A 21,723-nucleotide genomic window follows, 5' to 3' on the forward strand; every position below is an offset into this window, starting at 1 on the left:
TGATCCTATGACCATGGGGATACTACAATGGTCATAAGTGTGAAAAATGATCAAGTTGCTTTTTTCAGTGCTGTTGCAACTTGAAATGGTCTCAAAATGAACTGTCGTAAATTGAGAGCTACCTGTACAGCTATTAAAAGTTTGAGAAGTTATTTGCTTTATGATTTGTATCCATTTCTATTTTAGTCAGATTATTCCTATACTTAGCTTTTTTTAAAAAAAATATCTTCTCTTTCCTTTTTCCATCTTAAACACTCCTCTCAAACTTTAAATTAGACATTAGATATTAAAAATGAAGAGTTGTACTTTGCCTTGGATAATTTCAGGAAAGTATTTGAACTGAATTGTGTTTTGTTCCTTATTTCTGTTAGGATTTTTTTCAGATTTTACTCTTAAGATAGTGTTACATAATCATATTTTTTGTAACGTAATCTATTCTGAATAGCTTAAATTTTAGTGGAAGATACAGATTTCATTCCCTCACATTGAAATAATAAAGTATCAGATGTTCTGTTGATTTCCCTTCTGTTATTGATTGGCTCTGAAATATTGTCCTTTAAATTATTCTCAACCCATTCTCAACCAAACCTTTAGAAAAAAAATTATCAGTGTGATAGTTGCACACATTTAATGGAGTTACTCTACTAAGCATAAAATTTTATTTACTTAATAGACAGTGCCAATATTCTTCATTATTACTAAAAAAATGACTCAAGTCCTTTTAAGTACAATATTGTGCTTAATGTAACACATAAAATTTTAAATATTTTTAGATTAAGATTTATTTCCTTTCTCATAGAAAATTTTAATTGCTAAAAGTAATGAAATTATTTCTGTCCAGTATAAATGATAATTATTTTTCCAGGCTAGAGATCCTCAACAAGAGGCTACAGAAGAACTTGCAAACCTAAAGAAGCAACATGACTTACTGAAAAGGATGCTACAACAGCAGGAACAATTAAAGGCTCTAAAAGGGAGGCAAGCTGCCTTGCTTGCTCTTCATCATAAAGCAGAACAAGCTATTGCTGTCATGGATGATTCTGGTATGGAACTTTATAAAAAAATAACTTCTAAACAACAAACATTTTATGGGCCACATTAATGAGACACTTGAAAAATTTGTTCATCGGGAATTTAAATTAGAGTCTAGATTAATTTTTAACAGCATGGATGGGAAATACACCACAAGCTTCTTTTTTTTAATGAGCATGTTTATGCTGCATTCAGTTTGACTTTCAGTTCATTGCTGGATGTATCTGCATATTAAAATGACAAATGTCTAGTTAAGTATGCATGAGATGAAAAGCCAGAAGTACTTAAAAAAAGATAATGAATATATTATAAAACATTATATATTATAACTTAGGTTACTTTTAATACCAGAAATATGTGTGTAATTAACAGCTCAAGGCTTTTCATATTTGCAATGGAAAATAATTATAAATATTATTGATGATTTAATTTCTGTTTCTTAATTTTTAATTAACTTGTACTTTGATATGTGGGTAGGACTATACTCTTTTTCCTCTTTTAGTTGTAACAGAAACAACAGGTAGCATTTCTGGAGTGAGTCTAACATCCGAGCTGAATGAAGAATTAAATGATTTAATTCAGCGTTTTCATAACCAGCTTCATGATTCTCAGGTAAATTTTTGAGTGTACAAATGATCTTAAGACTAATTTGCTGATCAAGGTCAGCAGTATATGACTTGACACATTTAGCCTCACAATAAAATGTATTGGGAAACTTTCGTTAGAGGTTTCATATGTTTTTAGCTTTCCTCCCTCATTTAGTCAGCATTCTGTGTCCATTGATAATGCTCAAGTTTCATTGTTCCATTTCCCCCCCCTTCCTTGTACAATAGACATGCTGTATTTAGTCTCAACTCAGTTAAATATTTTCTCCATTGGTTTTTGTAGGCAGCTTCCATTTCCATCCCTCTCCAGGCAGTCCTCAATTTACAACAATTTGTTTAATGACAGTTTGAAGTTATAGCACCATTGAAAAAAGTGACATAACTGTTCTCCCACTTACATCCTTTGCAGTATCGCCATGGTCACCTGATCAAAATTCAGAATTTTCTAGTATATAGTTTTTGTAGTATATAGATCTTCAGAAATAGCTATATTTTTGTTTCAGACTATGCTGATTCTGATTAAAGACTTATCTTAACAACAGAAGGATATTTCCAATTTTTTCTGGCAAAACCAGAAATACTTGTATTTTTCATAACATTGAAGCTCTAAATTTGGGGGCAAAATAAAAAGTTGGAAGATAAAAATATATTAGAGGTTGAAAGATAAAGGTATATTTCAGTTATACAAAATGAGATATACTTTGCCTAGCTGTACCCCAACATGGAAGGGGATTTTTGCCTGATTTTAGCTGGAATTTTAAAAATCCAGTTGACTGCAATTGATTAAAGCATGTATTTGCAGTGATGGAGAAATGATTGCAATTGTGATGGAAAAAATGATACCCAGATTTCCATCTGATAAAAATAACTTGCCAGTATTTCATATTTTTGGGGATTTCTGCTAACCCAGGGCTTTTCAACTGGTGGTACGCGTACCACTGGTGGTACGTGAGCACGTGGCTAGTGGTATGTGGTGTTGCCTTCCTCCCCCTGCCTCCCCCCTCCGCCTCCCCCCCTCCGCTCCTTCCCAGCACTTGCTGCTGGAAAACAAGCTGCTTGGCGGTGGCCTGCCCTGCAGGAACCCTACTGAGGACGTGCAAAGAGTGCGGGCGCAGAGTGTAGGCGCAGAGCCCTCCCCAGGGACTCATTGTGCAGCAACCGGATTGAACTCTTTTCGTGCAGGATCCGTGTCGTCTTTCCCCCTCTCTTCTTACTTCAGAACCAAGGGGACAGAGCCATCCACTCCCTCGGCAAGTAGGCCCCCTCCTTTCCCCCCCTCTCTGTTGCAGCCTGTTCCATCTTTTTTTCCTCTCCCCCCCCATGAGCTTGCAATACCCCTCACGGCCCCTTACGGCCAGCCCCAACCTCCGCCGACGGGCTCCAGTGTTTTGTTGAAAACGCTGCATTTTTACTACTAGAGAAGCATTTATTTTTTTATTTCTAGGTGCTTGTTGGTTACTCTGCCTTCAGTGGCCAAAAATAATTTGACCAACTTTGCGGATGCGGGGCAAGCCAGGGAAAGAGTTTGTGTGTGGGGAGAAATCCCCATGCTGCTCACCAGCACGGCGGCCGTCCTCTGTGCACTCTTCTGTGCCCTGCCGTCCCTGGGCTTCGGCAGCAATGTGCAGTACTGTCCGGCCATCGGATGGCATGCCAGCAGCTCCTGTGCAGGACCCACCTGATTGACCCACAGGGCGCAACTGCGCCTTCCAGACTCCCTCTGGGCACACAAGGAACTGGGCCAGTTGGTCCTGCTAGCGCTCAGGACCGCCCTTTTCACCACGTGCTCCTTGTCGTTTATTGTAAGTAGCTGGGGGGGGAAGAACTAATGGGAGAGGACGGACAAGAAGGAGAACTGTTCCCAGTTTGGCTTTGGCGCCCGTCGAATGCCCTGTGGCTGCCTTCAGTGCCTTTCTTCCCCCGGGATGCAGCTTAATTTCCCGAAATAAATACGAGGGAAGAGGAAAGCGCTCCGAGGGGTGGGGGTGGGGAGTGAGCTCCCGCTTTGCCTTCAGAATTTCCTGTTGGGTCTCGCTCTTTCCACACAGGGCTGGGAAGGTTTGCTTGAAATCTGTAGCAGTCCATGCCAAAAATGCAACAGATGAACCTGCATCTGCGGGGGAGGGGAGAGAGCAGTGACGCCCCCTTGCTGTTTCGGTGGGGTGGAGTGGTTGGGCTGCTTCGGGACTTCCTTCGAGTCGGGATGGTATTGCCTGCAAAATTGGTCAAATTATTTTTGGCCATTGGAGTAACCAACAAGCACCTAGAAATAATAATAAATAACAGAACAGGGTAGAACAACAGCTAATGACCCTCTTTTACCTGTCTACCATAGAGAGCGTCCTCTCGTATGGTATTGTGGTTTGGTATGCCGGTCTGACAGCCGCGGATAGGAAAGTATTACAGAGGGTAGTGAGCACAGCACAAGACATTGTGGGCTGTTCCCTGACACCACTGGATGACATCGCCAGGGCTCGTTGCCTTGGAAGAGTGAGGAAGATTCTCAGGGATGACTCACACCCTGGACGGTATCTCTTTACTCCTGCTATCCGGTAGGAGATATAGGAATATAGCCAGCCGTACCAACAGGCTGAAAAATAGCTTTTATCCGTGGGCTGTTAGGCTTTTGAATGGGATGTAATCTTATGCAGAGTTGACTTGGGAGGCCGGTGTGTGGTGTAGTTGGTTCACATGGTGTGGTGGGATGGAGGGTTTGTTGTCACTGTGTGTTGGGGGGAGAGAGCACAGGGGGAGGCTCAGCTAATCTCTTTGGGGTGGGGAGAGAGGAATCCCAAGGAACAGTGCCTGAAGTTAGAGCAGAGCTCAATTGAAGCCCGTTTTGCAAAGGGGAAAAGAGAGAACTCTGTGTGTGTGTGTGAGAGAGAGAGAGACAGAGAGAGAGAGAGAGAGAGAGAGAGAGAGAGAGAGAGAGAGAGAGAAAGAAATCCCTGGCTGCAATTTCTGTGCAAGATTTCCTGCTTGTAAAAGGAAGGGACAAAGAGGGAGGGAAGAAAGGAAGGAAGGGACAATGGGAGAGAGGGAGGGAAGGAGTGCACCCACCTCAGTCCCACCCACCACCCACCAGAGACCCACGGATTCCCCCCCCCCCACAAGCACCCTGCAACCTGAGGGAGGGAGGGAGGGAAGGAGGAAGGGACAAAGAAGGAGGGAAGAAAGAAAGGAAAGGAAGGAAGGGAAAATGGGAGAGAGGGAGGGCACCCACCCCAGTCCCACCCCCCTCCATCAGAGACCCATGGGTTCCCCCCTCACAGGCACCCTGCAACCTGAGTAATGAGCTCCCCCCCAGCCATTGACTTCCCTTGTCAAAAAGTTGCAAAAGGTAATCACATGACACTGACCGTCATAAGTAGGAATCAGTTGCCAAGCATTCAAATGTAAATCACATGACCCTGGGGATGCTGCAACAGTGTGAAAAATGGTCATAAGTCACTTTTTTCAGTGCTGTCATAACTTCGAACAGTCACTAAGCGAATTGTAAGTCGAGGACTACCTGTACTTTATTATTTTTTTCCTTTTTGGGGGTCAGGTTTTTGACACCTTGCTGGGCGACTGCTGGTACTCGGATGTTGCCATATCCTAAAAGGGGTACAATGGGTGAAAAGGTTGAAAAGCCCTGTGCTAATCCACACTTAGGGACGCGGTGGCTCAGTGGGTTAGGACGCTGAGCTTGTCGATCAGAAGGTCGGCAGTTTGGCGGGTCGAATCCCGAGTGCCGCGTAACAGAGTGAGCGCCTGTTACTCATCCCAGCTTCTGCCAACCTAGCAGTTCGAAAGCACGTAAAAATGTAAGTAGAAAAATAGGGACCACTATGGTGGGAAGATAACAGCGTTCCGTGCGCCTTTGGCGTCTAGTCATGCTGGCCACATGACCACGGAGATGTCCTCGGACAAACGCTGGCTCTTCGGCTTTGAAATGGAGATGAGCACCAGCCCCTACTGTTGGAAACGACTAGTATGCATGTGCGGGGGAACCTTTACCTTTACCTTTAATCCACACTTAAAAAGAACTAATGTAAACAATTTTTGAAAATACTAAGATATTGCTAAACAACTTTGTATATATTTGTTCAAAAGTAAATTATACTAAATTGAGGCTTATTCTCAGGGGAGTGTGCATATTAACTGTACTTTAAAATATTTTACTGCTAAACATTCCAGTGCTTAAAATAAAATATATATGCTTGATATTAGATTCAACCTGTGCCTGATAACAGAAGGCAAGCAGAGAGTCTCTCTCTTGCTAGAGAAGTTTCCCAGAGCAGGAATTCTTCTATGTCTGAGCAACTTTCTGATAAAAAGGCGCAACTTTTTAGTAAGATGGTAGCATTGCAGGATAAAAAGCAAAAGATGGATAAACTGTTGGGAGCACTGCATACACTTCGTGACCAGCATCTTAACAACTCATCATCATGTAAGTAGATGGCTTCCTGAAGTGTAAATTAGAGTTTTACTTTTTGGGATACTGTGACTTAATAATTGAAAATGGAAATCATGTCAATTCTGTTGTATTTTTAGATAAGTTTTCTAATATTTGGGTGTCAAGTGTTTAAGGTACCATTTTCTATAAATACTGCTTTCTCAGAAATTCTTAAGTTATTTTTCCTCTCATATCATAAACAAGAAGTGAAGGGATAAATTACAACTGCTATATAAATGTTGGATGAGATTCCTGTCCTCAAGAATTATGAAAATAAATATGTAGGATTCTTTATTTTACATATTTCCAAGTTCCAGCCTCTCCACATGACCCTTTAAAGAAAGCTATGAGAATATGCCTGAGAAAGGGGTCAGTAAATGCTGATTTTAAGATAAGTGATTTGTGGTGGAATAGAGTCCAGATTCCCAGGAGGGAGGGAGTGCATTCCACCAATGATTGCAGGTTACTGCTTTAGAAAGACTATGTATTTAACAGGAGTTAAAACACTTTTGTTAAATTTAGTATGTGCCTTAATCTTTGATCAGAAAGTTATTGCTTCAGATATTCAACAGGTGCATTTTTTTTGTAAACCAGGATTAAACAACCATTTTTAACTTTGCAGTTCTGCCAGCTGCAGGATCTCCTCAGAGGACTATTGATCAAAGGAGCACAGCTTCAATTGCTTCTGCACCTGTAGAGCCTACGATAGCTGCCAATGAAGAACCAAACAGCTTAGCATCCTCAGCTGCATATCATCCGGATTCTGTGACCTCACAGAATGACAGTGAAGAAGACAACTTAAATCCAACAGAAAAGCTTCAGTAATCCATTATTACATTATGTTGGCTTATTAAGTACTGTAGTTTATTGGTTTTTTAAAAAAGCAGTTGGTGATGAGACTTGCATGATATAAACCCCAAGTAGCTATTTTTTGTGGTTGTAATAACACTATGCTACAAGGGATTTCAGTTTATATAAATAGTGATTGTGGAGAAAAGGTAGGTTTCCATGCTTAATGCTAACATGTTTGGACTTTTGAAATAGATACATACATAAATAAAATTCATGACGCTATTTAGCAGTGCAATATACCCTTTTCAGAATTTTAATTCTAATATATGTCTTGGACTGTTAATGAAAATCAATAAAATACAAAGTTATAAAAATGTTATTACAGATGGTAGTGTGATTAAAAGGCTGAGTTATAACAATTACGTCTTAGTTCCAAGATAATCTTTATAGATGATTCTAGGGATGTGGAGATTGAGAAATAATAGTATACTTATTAATTTGATTAAATTTATTAAACTGGACAGTTTACAAAATCAGGAACAGTAGTAAAAATAATTAAAACAGTTTAAACCATGTAAACAGCTCTGCAAACGGTAAACAATAGAAAAATATAGCAGGGACCCCACAATATAAAACAACTGCATTAATCCCATGCTCAGGTTCTAAAGGCTTTCTGGAACCCCAGGAGAGCGAACACATTTTGTATCTCTGTAGAGGATGATGTTCCAGAAGCTGTGGGTTGCAACAGATAACTTAATGTTATTCACAATGCATTAGGTCTCTTTAGCCAAGGGACTTCTTTATTTCTATTTTTATGCACTCTGTAAACGCAGGCAGAGTGGGTACACTCCATGTCCCTTCAATTAAATGTTGCCATGTTGCGCAACTCAGAAAGCGTGCAATATCTTTTCTTATTTCACAATACAGCATGAAATAAATTGAACACTAAGTATTTTAAGTATTCAAGATTTCAAAGGAATTACACAAAGGTTTGGCGCAAAGGTTTTTCTAGTACTTTATCATAAAATTGACTAATAAAACAAAATATAAAGAAGTTCTGCCTTTTGTCTAATAATCTGCTTTCTAAGATAATTTATAAAATTATTTAATAATGGTGCATACATTAGCCAAAACCATTTATGTAAAAAAAGTAAACCAAATTATTAAAGAGCTCACCCCTACCATTTGATATCTACAAATAAATTGTGTTGATTTTTTTTATTCTAGGAAGCTGAATGAAGTTCGCAAGAGATTGAATGAATTGCGTGAACTGGTCCACTATTATGAACAAACTTCTGATATGATGACAGATGCTGTAAATGAAAATACTAAGGAGGAAGAAGAGACTGGAGAGTCAGACTGTGAATCTGAACATGAGAATCCACAACCTGTTACAAATATTAGGTTGGTTACTTGCACATAAGTTAATAAGTAATGTGTAATCAAAATATAATTGTGCTAATAGCATTTGTTATTGTCCAGTCTTGAATGTGCAATATGTACATAATCTAGTTTACCCTTTCTTTGTGTGCAAAATGCACAGACAGTATGATAATCTGCTCCACTGGGGCAATTGTAAGCTTTCTTGATTGTGCTGCTACTTTTTTTTCAGGGCTTGAGAACTCAGGACTGTTGCTCACAATATTTTTTTTATTTTACTTGTTATGCTAATAGTGTACATTGATACTAATTGTAACTTAGCACCTAATCTACTGCTTGACTAAAACTGATTCACATCTTTCATTTGTATGTTTGTACTTATTTCAGGCCTAATTGAATTTTGTTTACTGTTGATACCCTATTTGAAGATGACTTTTTAGAGCTTCAAGGTTTTATGTGAATTTCTCATTGAAGGGAAGTATGTACTGGTCATGTGGGCAGCTAACAAGAAACAAGACAAAACTGAGTTTGGGTTTAGTTATTTGAGGATTTCAAGATTGGAATATTTATTTTCTTGCATTTGCTGGTTTAGTTATTGAGGCTAGATCTTCAGGCTTAGGCAAACTTAAAGCTGATCAGGCTGATCAATTTTATTTTATTTTTATTTGAATAACTACCTAAGCTCACCTCTATCTGAATTCAACTAATGTCTCTCCTAAAGGAACAATTATATGGTTGCATTTCAAGACTTTGTTTACTTACCGTATATACTTGAGTATAAGCCGAATTTTTCAGCCCACTTTTTGGGCTGAAAAATTCCACTTCGGCTTATACTCCAGTCAACAAAAAAACTTACCGAGGACTTGTGCGCGGCCGAGGCTTTGGTGCTTCCGGGATCGCGCGCACCTCTCCCAAGCCACCGCCGTCCGAGACCTGCCGAAGTTTGGGGAGGTTTGGGGAGGTGCGCGCGCACCTCCCCAAACCTCCCCAAACGTCGGCAGGTCTCCGTTCCTCCGCGCCCTGCCTGCCTGCTTCTTTCCGCAGCGGAAAGAAGCAGGCAGGCAGGGCGCGGAGGAACGGAGACCTGCCGACGTTTGGGGAGGTTTGGGCGCCTCCCCAAACCTCCCCAGGTCTCCGTTCCTCCGCGCAGACCTGCCGACGTTTGGGGAGGTTTGGGTGCCTCCCCAAACCTCCCCAAACGTCGGCAGGTCTCCGTTCCTCCTGCCGACGTTTGGGGAGGTTTGGGCACCTCCCCAAACCTCCCCAGGTCTCCGTTCCTCTGCGCAGACCTGCCGACGTTTGGGGAGGTTTGGGCGCCTCCCCAAACCTCCCCAAACGTCGGCAGGTCTCCGTTCCTCCTGCCGACGTTTGGGGAGGTTTGGGCGCCTCCCCAAACGTCGGCAGGTCTCCGTTCCTCCTGCCGACGTTTGGGGAGGTTTGGGCGCCTCCCCAAACCTCCCCAGGTCTCCGTTCCTCCGCGCAGACCTGCCGACGTTTGGGGAGGTTTGGGCGCCTCCCCAAACCTCCCCAGGTCTCCGTTCCTCCTGCCGACGTTTGGGGAGGTTTGGGCGCCTCCCCAAACCTCCCCAGGTCTCCGTTCCTCCGCGCAGACCTGCCGACGTTTGGGGAGGTTTGGGCGCCTCCCCAAACCTCCCCAAACGTCGCGCAGACCTGCCGACGTTTGGGGAGGTGCCCAAACCTCCCCAAACATCGGCAGGAGGAACGGAGACCTGGGGAGGTTTGGGGAGGCGCCCAAACTTCCCCAAACGTCGGCAGGTCTGCGCGGAGGAACGGAGACCTGGGGAGGTTTGGGGAGGCGCCCAAACCTCCCCAAACGTCGGCAGGAGGAACGGAGACCTGGGGAGGTTTGGGGAGGCGCCCAAACCTCCCCAAACGTCGGCAGGAGGAACGGAGACCTGGGGAGGTTTGGGGAGGCGCCCAAACCTCCCCAAACGTCGGCAGGTCTGCGGGGAGGTACGGAGACCTGGGGAGGTTTGGGGAGGTGCCCAAATCTCCCCAAATGTCGGCAGGAGGAACGGAGACCTGCCGACGTTTGGGGAGGTTTGGGGAGGCGCCCAAACCTCCCCAAACGTCGGCAGGTCTGCGCGGAGGAACGGAGACCTGCCGACGTTTGGGGAGGTTTGGGGAGGTGCGCGCGCACCTCCCCAAACCTCCCCAAACTTCGGCAGGTCTCCGGACGGCGGCGGCTTGGGAGAGGTGCGCGCGATCTTGGAAGCACCGAAGCAAGTCCTCGGTAAGCTCCGGGCGGTCACTTGCTTCGCGTCTCCTGAGGGAAGGGGGGGCGACTGGAGCGGGCGTGTTTCCTCGCCTGCTGGGCGCCGCGATTTGCCCGGGGAACGCGCGGGCCCCGAATGGCAGCGTGGAGCGAGGAAGCGGACAGCCAGGGCTTCCCCGAGAGCCGCGGCCACACAGGGTATTCCTGTGTATTCAGGCTTGCAAAATGGCGGATCGAGCCTCTGCTGGCGGCAGAGGCTTGCTGAGCGCGGATCCAGCCTCCGCCGGCGGCGGAGGCTTGCAGAGCGCGGATCCAGCCTCCGCCGGTGGCGGAGGCTTGCAGAACGGCGGATCGGCTTATACTCGAGTCAACAACTTTTCCCAGTTTTGGGGGGTGAAATTGGGGGTCTCGGCTTATACTCGAGTCGGCTTATACTCAAGTATATACGGTAAGTTAAAAGCATGAAACAAACATGAGAATTTGAAGGTTATTTTGTATTAACATGTCAGTATGAAAATAAGTATTCTTTAAACTTGACATTGGCACACAACTTCTTGGCAAGTGTGCTTTGTGTAAGATTGGTGGTTGTTCTGATAAAGTCCATTAGAATAGTTTATAGTAGGGGAAAAGGGATATTTTTGATAAAATAAATATTTTAGTATATATGTGTAGGAAATTGTTATTTTGTCGTAGTATATAACTTGTGAAAAATTGAAGATACTGATCTAATATTTAATGTACTGGATTTTTTTTAGGAATCCCCAAGGAATCAGTAACTGGGGTGAAATTAACTATAATAGCAATTTGCAGTGTGGAAGTAATAACCGAAATGGAAGACATCTCAATACATCCTGTGAAATAAACAATCAATCTGCTAATATAAGGATGCCAAATATGCCTTCAACTTTAGGTATGCTTCAATATCTTATTGGCTATTACGTGAACTCTTACTGAAACATTAATTAATCAGTAACATTCTAGTTTTTTAGCAGTCATTCAAGTGTTATATGGTATGATGATGCATATTAGTGTTAAAGTTGTAACTATTTGTTGAAACAAATGAGACCAGTGTTAGCAGTGAATGACCATGGAGTAAAGGTGAGCAACTCAACGTAGGTGTTGATGTAATGTGCCTGTGCTGTAAAGGTCAGCTGCATATTAGGATAATAAGAAATTTTATTGGAAAATAGAAATGCTAATATAATGCCTTTATTAAAAAAAACAATGGTTGGACCATACCTGGAATATTGTCCATAGTTCTGGTTGCTATACCTTGAAGAAGATATTACAAAGCTAGGGAAATTTCAGAGGAGACAATAAAGGGACTACAACGGCTTCCTTATGAGTATATACCTGCTCTAAGGTGGCACTTGTTATCTGTCATTTTGTAAACATTTGTATTATAAATAGAATTTTAACAATACACTAATTTTAACAATGCACTAATTACTTTTAAAATAGCTTATTAAATATTGTAAGTCTGCATTCCTTTATTTAGTTTATTGTCCCTTTCAGATTGTCACTATAATAGGAAAGATGATGGTGTGATTGTCCCACAAGATGATGATGAGGATATTGATGCTGAAGCTGATAGAGTCAGCAAAACTTCATTATCCAGTCGAAGAAGTAGCATAGCTGATGACGGTCCTATAGATGCTGAGTTTGAGCAGAAGATTAACAGACTTATAGCAGCAAAGCAAAAACTGAAACAGCTTCAAAATCTTGTGGCTATGGTTCAGGTACATTTTCCTTTAAAAAAAAATCATGCCAGGATTAATAGGATAATTTTTAAGAGTGTTATTTGTTCTGGTTTGTTCAGTAATGGCTTCTGTTTTAGAAGTCTTTAAATGGTGAAATACTGAAAATGAATCCTAATGTTAAAGGTTTATTAAAAATTAAATTATAGTTATATTTTTATGTTCAATTACATATAGCTTTCTAGTGCAATATTTTAACTCATTAGTGACAGAAATACATATTTAAGTGATAGTTTTATCAAATTGAAGTATTCAATTTGTGTTTGTTATATGTTCTATTGGCATTTAAATTGACAACTTAATATCCAAATGTATTGTTGAATATATGCTAATATGTAGGTGGTATACATATAATCATGTATCTGGAATTCTTGCCCTCTGTTCATTGTGATAGTTTGTAATTTGGATATTCCTTGGCAGCTACCTTCAATTTTCCCCCCTAAATTTCTCATCCTTTTTAAAGTAAATTTAATGTGTAAATTTAACTAATTATGACTGGCATCATCAAAACTAAACTCAAGATGCCTTGTATTGCTATAAATATGCATATCTATTTTTCTCCATGAAAGTGAAATACTTTATTATGTACTAAACTCCACATATATGGATAATTGGTGTGTTAAGAATTTTGTTTTCTGTTTGTGCATTGGAAGAAGTATGTTGCTGGAAGAGTTTATTATGTGATACCGTATTTTCCGGCGTATAAGACTACTTTTTAACTCATGAAAATCTTCTCAAAAGTCAGGGGTCGTCTTATACGCCGGGTGCTGAAAATTTAGGGACAGGGCTGGCTGGAAAACCTGGAGCGGATCTCCCATTTAGTCTGCGCAGGGAAAGCGGGACCAATTGGAGAAGAAGCTGCAGTCTGTGATTTTTTACAGGCTGGGGTCTGGGCGTCTTTCCTTCTAAAGTTGAAGAGCAGCTGTAGTATATCCCAACTTGAAAGGCAGGTGGGGAAGGCAGCAGCCAGAGCAGCGGCTTAGCTCCAAGGACACATTTGACTCAGGAACTGGGCGGGCTGGCTGGAAAACCTGGAGCGGATCTTCCATTTGGTCTTTTTTTTTTAAAAAATCCCATTTATATCCTGCCCTTCTCCGAAGACTCAGGGTGGCTTACAATTTAAAGCACAAATCAATGTGCTTAGCAATAGCCTTCATTCTGTGTATATGCCTGTTTATTAGGGCTTTCACACACACACCCCAAGCAGCATTATTACAAAGTCAGCTTATTGCCCCCAACAATCTGGGTCCTCATTTTACCTACCTTGGAACGATGGAAAGCTGAGTCAACCTTGAGCCTGGTGGGATGCGAACCTGCACTAATTGCAGGCAGCTGGTGTTACTTAAGGCTCTGCGCAGGGAAAGCTTTAGAGTGAATTAGGAAAAGTGAAAAAGTGAATTAGGAAAATAGGGAATGGTTGCTGGAATTGGGTATGTGTAGTTTAACGAAGAGAAGGGTGAGGGATGACATGATAGCAGTGATCCAATATCTCAGGGGCTGCCACAAAGCAGAGGGAGCCAAGCTATTCTCCAAAGCACCTGAAAGTAGGACAAGAAGCAATGGATGGAAACTAGTCAAGGAGAGAAGCAACCTAGAACTAAGGAGAAACTTCCTGACAGTTAGAACAATTAACCAGTGGAACAACCTGCCTCCAGAAGCGGTGAATGCTCCAACACTGGAAGTTTTTAAGAAGAGATTGGACAGCCATTTGTCTGAAATGGTATAGGGTTTCCTGCCTTAGCAGGGGGTTGGACTAGGTGACCTCCAAGGTCCCCTCCAACAACAACTTCTTCTTCTTCTTCTTCTTCTTCTTCTTCTTCTTCTTCTTCTTCTTCTTCTTCTTCTTCTTATTATTATTATTATTATTATTATTATTATTATTATTATTATTATTATTATTATTATAGTTTAATCCACTTGCACTGTTTATGTTTACATGTTTGATGACAAATAGCCTTATGTTTATAAGTGACAGTTTTCCTACTAAGCACCTGCATGTCATAAGCATTTGAATTAAAATTACCATATTAAAATCAAATCTGATGTTTTTTAATTTTTATTTGGTGTGCGTTGGAAGAGGGCTAGTCTTATACGGCGAGTATAGCCCAAACCCTATAATTTAACAGGAAATGTAGGGGGTCGTCTTATATGCCCAGTCGTCTTATACGCCGGAAAATATGGTAGTTCTGCACATCTTAGCTGAGTCAAAAAAACATTGTTTATTCTGTTATCAGAAGTAAAGGTTTTAACAGTCCTGAATTATAACCACTGTTTTATGTAGTGGTTAATAAATGTCATTTCTAACATATACTTGGTGGTGGTTACATTCAGCATACCTTATTCAAATATTTTTTTTTATTCTAGAAGTCATTTTCTCTCTTTTCTTCAAACAGTAGCTTCCACTCATCCTCAGAATGTTATATAACCCAATTGTAAAAAATGATTCTGGAGAGCAGTAATAGTTTGCAATCAAAATTAACACTGGATTACATTTGGGGTTGGTCTGGAACTCATCATTTCTATGGATCTTCAGTAGTTGAAGTTCATACTTCAATTAAATAATCAGACTTTCTCCCATAAGTATTTCTTACATGTCCTTTCTACATTGCATTATCATTAAATTAGTGTAATGTACACTAATAAACAATGGAAGACAAGACTTACCTTTGAATTCAGGTATTGCTGAAGACTGAGAACTAAAATATTGAAAATAGGAATAGGTGGAATTTTAAGGAAACTGCTGCTGAAGATATTGCTATTAATTTTAGGATGATGAGATGGAACCAGAGACTGCAGGACAAAGTAACGTGGAACAGTTCTTTCTGGCTGAGGAAGAAAAAGGACAGCAACAACCAAACAACGTTCGAACCAGTGCAAACAAATCACAGAAAAGTGTTGGACTGAATGAAAAAGCAAGGTATGGTTTTTTCATTAAGGAATGTTATAAAATTAAGCTGCAGATTCATTAGTGCATTTTAGGAAGATACACATTAGAAGGACCCGAATTGAAACCCACATAAAAAAGACTCATACTGGAAAAGTATAGAGATCTTCATCTTTCGCTTCATACTGGAAAGTTTACAAAATATAAGAGGACTTGGCCAATCTCTTCATGGTCTTCTAGGAAGATCCAACTTAGAGGTTCACCAATTTTCATTGTTAAAATGAATATATTTCAGGCTTTCACATTGGCCATCCAACTATGTAGATCAGGGGTGTCAAACTCAATTTCATTGAGGGCCGCATCAGCATTGCGGTTGCCCTCAAGGGGCCGGGTGGGTATGGCCAGGGTGGGTGTGGCCTACTGGGTGGGCGTGGCTAGAGTGCGTATGGCCTACTGGGTGGGCGTGGCCAGCTCTACATCGTTCGCATCAAGGGTGGCTTTTGGGGCCTGGGCAGGAGTGGGACAGATCTGAGGGTCTCTGGCAGAAGGAGGGTCTCTGGGCCAGGGCCAAGGCAGTGGGGGCCATTCCCTCACTGTTTCCAGGATGGCTTCGCGGGCCACATGAAACCGCTTCACGGGCCGGATCCGGCCCCCGGGCCTTGTGTTTGACATGTCTGATGTAGATTAACTCCTATGAATAAATTTTAAATAAGAGAAACATGAGAAATTGCCTATTAAGTTACAAGGCTACTATTTTGTTATTTGTTTCTGTAATTCCCCCCTCCCCCGAAAATAGTAACACAATATTTGTTATTTTTAGGGAGAAATTTTATGAAGCTAAACTTCAGCAACAAAAGAGAGAACTTAAACATCTTCAAGAAGAAAGAAAGAAACTTACAAATATTCAAGAAAAAATTCAGGTCCTGCAGAAGGCTTGTCCAGATCTTCAAGTAAGTACCGTATATACTCGAGTATAAGCCGAATTTTTCAGCCCACTTTTTGGGCTGAAAAATTCCACTTCGGCTTATACTCCAGTCAACAAAAAAACTTACCGAGGACTTGTGCGCGGCCGAGGCTTTGGTGCTTCCGGGATCGCCCGCACCTCTCCCAAGCCACCGCCGTCCGAGACCTGCCGAAGTTTGGGGAGGTTTGGGGAGGTGCGCGCGCACCTCCCCAAACTCCGCGCCTTGCCTGCCTGCTTCTTTCCGCAGCGGAAAGAAGCAGGCAGGCAGGGCGCGGAGGAACGGAGACTTGCCGACGTTTGGGGAGGTTTGGGCGCCTCCCCAAACCTCGGCAGGTCTCCGTTCCTCCGCGCAGACCTGCCGACGTTTGGGGAGGTTTGGGCGCCTCCCCAAACCTCGGCAGGTCTCCGTTCCTCCTGCCGACCTTTGGGGAGGTTTGGGCGCCTCCCCAAACCTCCCCAAACCTCGGCAGGTCTCAGTTCTTCCTGCCGACCTTTGGGGAGGTTTGGGCGCCTCCCCAAACCTCCCCAAACGTCGGCAGGTCTGCGCGGAGGAACGGAGACCTGCCGAGGTTTGGGGAGGTTTGGGGAGGCGCCCAAACCTCCCCAAACAGGAACGGAGACCTGCCGAGGTTTGGGGACGTTTGGGGAGGCGCCCAAACCTCCCCAAAGGTCGGCAGGTCTGCGCGGAGGAACGGAGACCTGCCGAGGTTTGGGGACGTTTGGGGAGGCGCCCAAACCTCCCCAAAGGTCGGCAGGTCTGCGCGGAGGAACGGAGACCTGCCGAGGTTTGGGGACGTTTGGGGAGGCGCCCAAACCTCCCCAAAGGTCGGCAGGTCTGCGCGGAGGAACGGAGACCTGCCGAGGTTTGGGGAGGTTTGGGGAGGCGCCCAAACCTCCCCAAACAGGAACGGAGACCTGCCGAGGTTTGGGGAGGTTTGGGGAGGCGCCCAAACCTCCCCAAACGTCGGCAGGTCTGCGCGGAGGAACGGAGACCTGCCGAGGTTTGGGGAGGTTTGGGGAGGCGCCCAAACCTCCCCAAACAGGAACGGAGACCTGCCGAGGTTTGGGGACGTTTGGGGAGGCGCCCAAACCTCCCCAAAGGTCGGCAGGTCTGCGCGGAGGAACGGAGACCTGCCGAGGTTTGGGGAGGTTTGGGGAGGCGCCCAAACCTCCCCAAACAGGAACGGAGACCTGCCGAGGTTTGGGGACGTTTGGGGAGGCGCCCAAACCTCCCCAAAGGTCGGCAGGTCTGCGCGGAGGAACGGAGACCTGCCGAGGTTTGGGGAGGTTTGGGGAGGCGCCCAAACCTCCCCAAACAGGAACGGAGACCTGCCGAGGTTTGGGGACGTTTGGGGAGGCGCCCAAACCTCCCCAAAGGTCGGCAGGTCTGCGCGGAGGAACGGAGACCTGCCGAGGTTTGGGGACGTTTGGGGAGGCGCCCAAACCTCCCCAAAGGTCGGCAGGTCTGCGCGGAGGAACGGAGACCTGCCGAGGTTTGGGGAGGTTTGGGGAGGCGCCCAAACCTCCCCAAACAGGAACGGAGACCTGCCGAGGTTTGGGGACGTTTGGGGAGGCGCCCAAACCTCCCCAAAGGTCGGCAGGTCTGCGCGGAGGAACGGAGACCTGCCGAGGTTTGGGGAGGTTTGGGGAGGCGCCCAAACCTCCCCAAACAGGAACGGAGACCTGCCGAGGTTTGGGGACGTTTGGGGAGGCGCCCAAACCTCCCCAAAGGTCGGCAGGTCTGCGCGGAGGAACGGAGACCTGCCGAGGTTTGGGGACGTTTGGGGAGGCGCCCAAACCTCCCCAAAGGTCGGCAGGTCTGCGCGGAGGAACGGAGACCTGCCGAGGTTTGGGGAGGTTTGGGGAGGCGCCCAAACCTCCCCAAACAGGAACGGAGACCTGCCGAGGTTTGGGGACGTTTGGGGAGGCGCCCAAACCTCCCCAAAGGTCGGCAGGTCTGCGCGGAGGAACGGAGACCTGCCGAGGTTTGGGGACGTTTGGGGAGGCGCCCAAACCTCCCCAAACAGGAACGGAGACCTGCCGAGGTTTGGGGACGTTTGGGGAGGCGCCCAAACCTCCCCAAAGGTCGGCAGGTCTGCGCGGAGGAACGGAGACCTGCCGAGGTTTGGGGAGGTTTGGGGAGGCGCCCAAACCTCCCCAAACAGGAACGGAGACCTGCCGAGGTTTGGGGACGTTTGGGGAGGCGCCCAAACCTCCCCAAAGGTCGGCAGGTCTGCGCGGAGGAACGGAGACCTGCCGAGGTTTGGGGAGGTTTGGGGAGGCGCCCAAACCTCCCCAAACAGGAACGGAGACCTGCCGAGGTTTGGGGACGTTTGGGGAGGCGCCCAAACCTCCCCAAAGGTCGGCAGGTCTGCGCGGAGGAACGGAGACCTGCCGAGGTTTGGGGACGTTTGGGGAGGCGCCCAAACCTCCCCAAAGGTCGGCAGGTCTGCGCGGAGGAACGGAGACCTGCCGAGGTTTGGGGAGGTTTGGGGAGGCGCCCAAACCTCCCCAAACAGGAACGGAGACCTGCCGAGGTTTGGGGACGTTTGGGGAGGCGCCCAAACCTCCCCAAAGGTCGGCAGGTCTGCGCGGAGGAACGGAGACCTGCCGAGGTTTGGGGACGTTTGGGGAGGCGCCCAAACCTCCCCAAAGGTCGGCAGGTCTGCGCGGAGGAACGGAGACCTGCCGAGGTTTGGGGAGGTTTGGGGAGGCGCCCAAACCTCCCCAAACAGGAACGGAGACCTGCCGAGGTTTGGGGACGTTTGGGGAGGCGCCCAAACCTCCCCAAAGGTCGGCAGGTCTGCGCGGAGGAACGGAGACCTGCCGAGGTTTGGGGAGGTTTGGGGAGGCGCCCAAACCTCCCCAAACAGGAACGGAGACCTGCCGAGGTTTGGGGAGGTTTGGGGAGGCGCCCAAACCTCCCCAAAGGTCGGCAGGAGGAACGGAGACCTGCCGACGAGCCTTGGCCACACAGGGTATTCCTGTGTATTCAGGCTTGCAAAATGGCGGATCGAGCCTCTGCTGGCGGCAGAGGCTTGCAGAACGGCGGATCGGCTTATACTCGAGTCAATAACTTTTTCCAGTTTTTGGGGGTGAAATTGGGGGTCTCGGCTTATACTCGAGTCGGCTTATACTCAAGTATATACGGTAAATTCATTTCGATTTCTAATTTAAGGGAGGGAAGGACAGAATCTTACAGGCAATATTATTTGTGAGTCACTAGCAAGAAGATTAATCTTGGTATTTTTTAAAAAGGGGAGGAGGGGGCTTTGGTCCTGATTGCAAAAATCTGTTTGAAAATGCAGCTTTGAATAAATTGAAGAAAGAGTTAGGTGTAATATCCAGAAACTAATCAAGGTCTCTTCAGTCTACTGTTGATACATAGTACACAGCCAGGATGCCTACGTTTACTGACATGAGGTATCAGTTGAATGAATTAAAATACTGTATATTGGTCAAGGTTCCGACAGATGAAACCTTTTAAAAGAACTTCAAGGCAAAGATTTATTCCTCAAAGGACATTTTATTTAGGAAACAAATTATCCCCACGTACATAGTTGAACCCAAGACTAAAGTTCCCTCCCCCTGATACAAAGTAATAAGTTGCAATTCCCACCCCAGAAAGTTTGTCATAAATCACATTCACTAATTATTCTAAAAGCCGGCTCTCTTCCCAACTTTTCATCCAGCCAAAACTTTATGTAAGTAACATTGACCTTGATTCTCACCCAGCTGCAAATGTTATGGCTAACAGAAAACACTTAAGCATTCCCCCCCTTTCCCCCTTCTACATCTGAGAATCCCAAATAACAGAAAAAAGCACAAGGAAAGCAAAAGGTAAAATGGCTGTAGTTTCTCAATTGTCGTAGCGCTGACAATATTGTTCTTTTGGTTTAAGTTTTTTTAGAATATTCAGATTGAAATTTTAATATTTAATTCTTTTTTAGCTGACATCTAGCCTGGATAATTGTGCAGGGAATACTTCCACAGCAGCTGCTAATGAAATCAGCACAGTAAGCAAGTCTCCAAATCAACCAGAAGAATTGGCAGTTGATAGTGAGGTACTATGTGTACTTCTTTAATAATGCTACTATATTTTTCTCTTAGAGAAACCGATACAACAGCATTGTAACTGAAAAGAGAAACTTGTTTTCTTTGTCTCTTCCTCTTAGTGGACTTTCAAAACAAAACAGCAAAATGGAATATACAAACTGTCCTAAAGACTCTGATAATGTTTGATAATAAACATTATGAAAGCTGCAAGTAACCAAAGGACAAATGACAAAGAACTTTCTGTATTTTCTAACTTGCTTCCTCTTTAATTACATCATTTATTGACTGAATATTTACTCCATCTTTTTGTCAATGCAGCATTGTGTTCTTTTTCAGTGGCTTGAAAAAAGTTTTTTTTTCTTGTGTTCTTTTTCTTCCTTAATAACATTACTGTTAGAGTTCTCTGAATGGAACCTTTTCTCTAGACCAGGGGTCAGCAACCCGAAACAGCAAAAGAGCCACTCGGAACCGGTTCCGTCATACACACAAAAAAGTGGGAGCCGCAAAATGTGCACGTGCATGTGGGCACGCACGCGCATGTGTAGAACAAGCAAAAACACACCACCCCTATGCCCGCATTGCATCCTGAGCCACACGCACCTGTCGCTGCCCAGTGCCGCCAGCTTACGGGGGGGAGGGACGGACTCAGCTTACGGGGGGAGGGACGGACTCGCAGGCCGAGGAAGGAAACGGCCTTTCAGAGGATCCCGATCGGCCCCCCTCGGAGGCAAGGGGCCCTTTCCCGGCCGAAGGAAGCCTCGCGAGCGTCTCCTGCAGCGCGGCTCCCTCGAGCCGTGAGGCACCTGTGCGATGGCGGCAATGGGTCTCCCTGGCGACGGGCACTGGGTTGCAGCGGCGCCTTCAGCCCGGGCGCCGCCAGAGCCACCCGAGTGCCCTGCCCCTCTCCCAGGACCTCCAAACCTCTGCGTTTGATGAACGCAGCAGCTCTCCAAACGTGGAGGCGGAGGTTTGGAGAGCTGCGCAGCTCTCCAAACCGCCGCCGCCGTTTGCAGAGCTGCTGCATTACTCCACGTTTGAAAGAAACACGGACGAACGCAGCAGCTGTGCAAAGAGGACGGTGGCAGTTTGGAGAGTGCGCGCGCACCTCTCCAAACCACCGTCTCGTTTGGAGATCTGCCGCGTTCGTCAAACACGGGCGAACGCAGCGGCTGTGCAAACAGGGCGGTGGTAGTTTGGAGAGTGCGTGCGCACCTCTCCAAACCGCCGCCGCCCGTTTGGAGACCTGCCGCGCTCGTCAAACACGGACGAACGCGGCAGCTGTGCAAATGGGATGGTGGCAGTTTGGAGAGTGCGCGTGCACCACTCCAAACCACCATCCCGTTTGGAGATCTGCCGCGTTTGTCAAACACGGACGAAAGCAGCAGCTGTGCAAACGGGGCGGTGGTAGTTTGGAGAGTGCGTACGCACCTCTCCAAACTGCTGCTGCCCGTTTGGAGACCTGCCGCGTTCATGTTTGACGAGCGCGGCAGACCGAACGGGACGGCGGTGGTTTGGAGAGGTGCACGTGCACTCTCCAAACCGCCGCCGCCCGTTTGGAGACCTGCTTGTCAAACATGGA

At 45.5% G+C, this 21,723-nt stretch overlaps 1 protein-coding gene across 8 annotated transcripts in view; it reads left to right on the plus strand.

Moving 5' to 3' along the window:
- PCM1 (pericentriolar material 1) overlaps positions 1-21,723 on the plus strand; it is a 74,522-nt gene that overhangs the window by 11,213 nt on the left and 41,586 nt on the right. For all 8 annotated transcript variants that reach the window (XM_081332521.1, XM_081332522.1, XM_081332520.1 and 5 more), the window contains 10 exons: positions 866-1,043; positions 1,535-1,644; positions 5,850-6,069; positions 6,698-6,896; positions 8,095-8,271; positions 11,239-11,393; positions 11,999-12,222; positions 15,009-15,157; positions 15,945-16,074; positions 20,039-20,152. In XM_081332521.1, coding sequence (XP_081188647.1) covers positions 866-1,043; positions 1,535-1,644; positions 5,850-6,069; positions 6,698-6,896; positions 8,095-8,271; positions 11,239-11,393; positions 11,999-12,222; positions 15,009-15,157; positions 15,945-16,074; positions 20,039-20,152 — 1,656 coding nt within the window. The remainder of the gene's footprint in view (positions 1-865; positions 1,044-1,534; positions 1,645-5,849; positions 6,070-6,697; positions 6,897-8,094; positions 8,272-11,238; positions 11,394-11,998; positions 12,223-15,008; positions 15,158-15,944; positions 16,075-20,038; positions 20,153-21,723) is intronic.

Source organism: Vipera berus, assembly GCF_964194415.1.
Source record: "Vipera berus genome assembly, chromosome: 7".
Taxonomy (NCBI): domain Eukaryota; kingdom Metazoa; phylum Chordata; class Lepidosauria; order Squamata; family Viperidae; genus Vipera; species Vipera berus.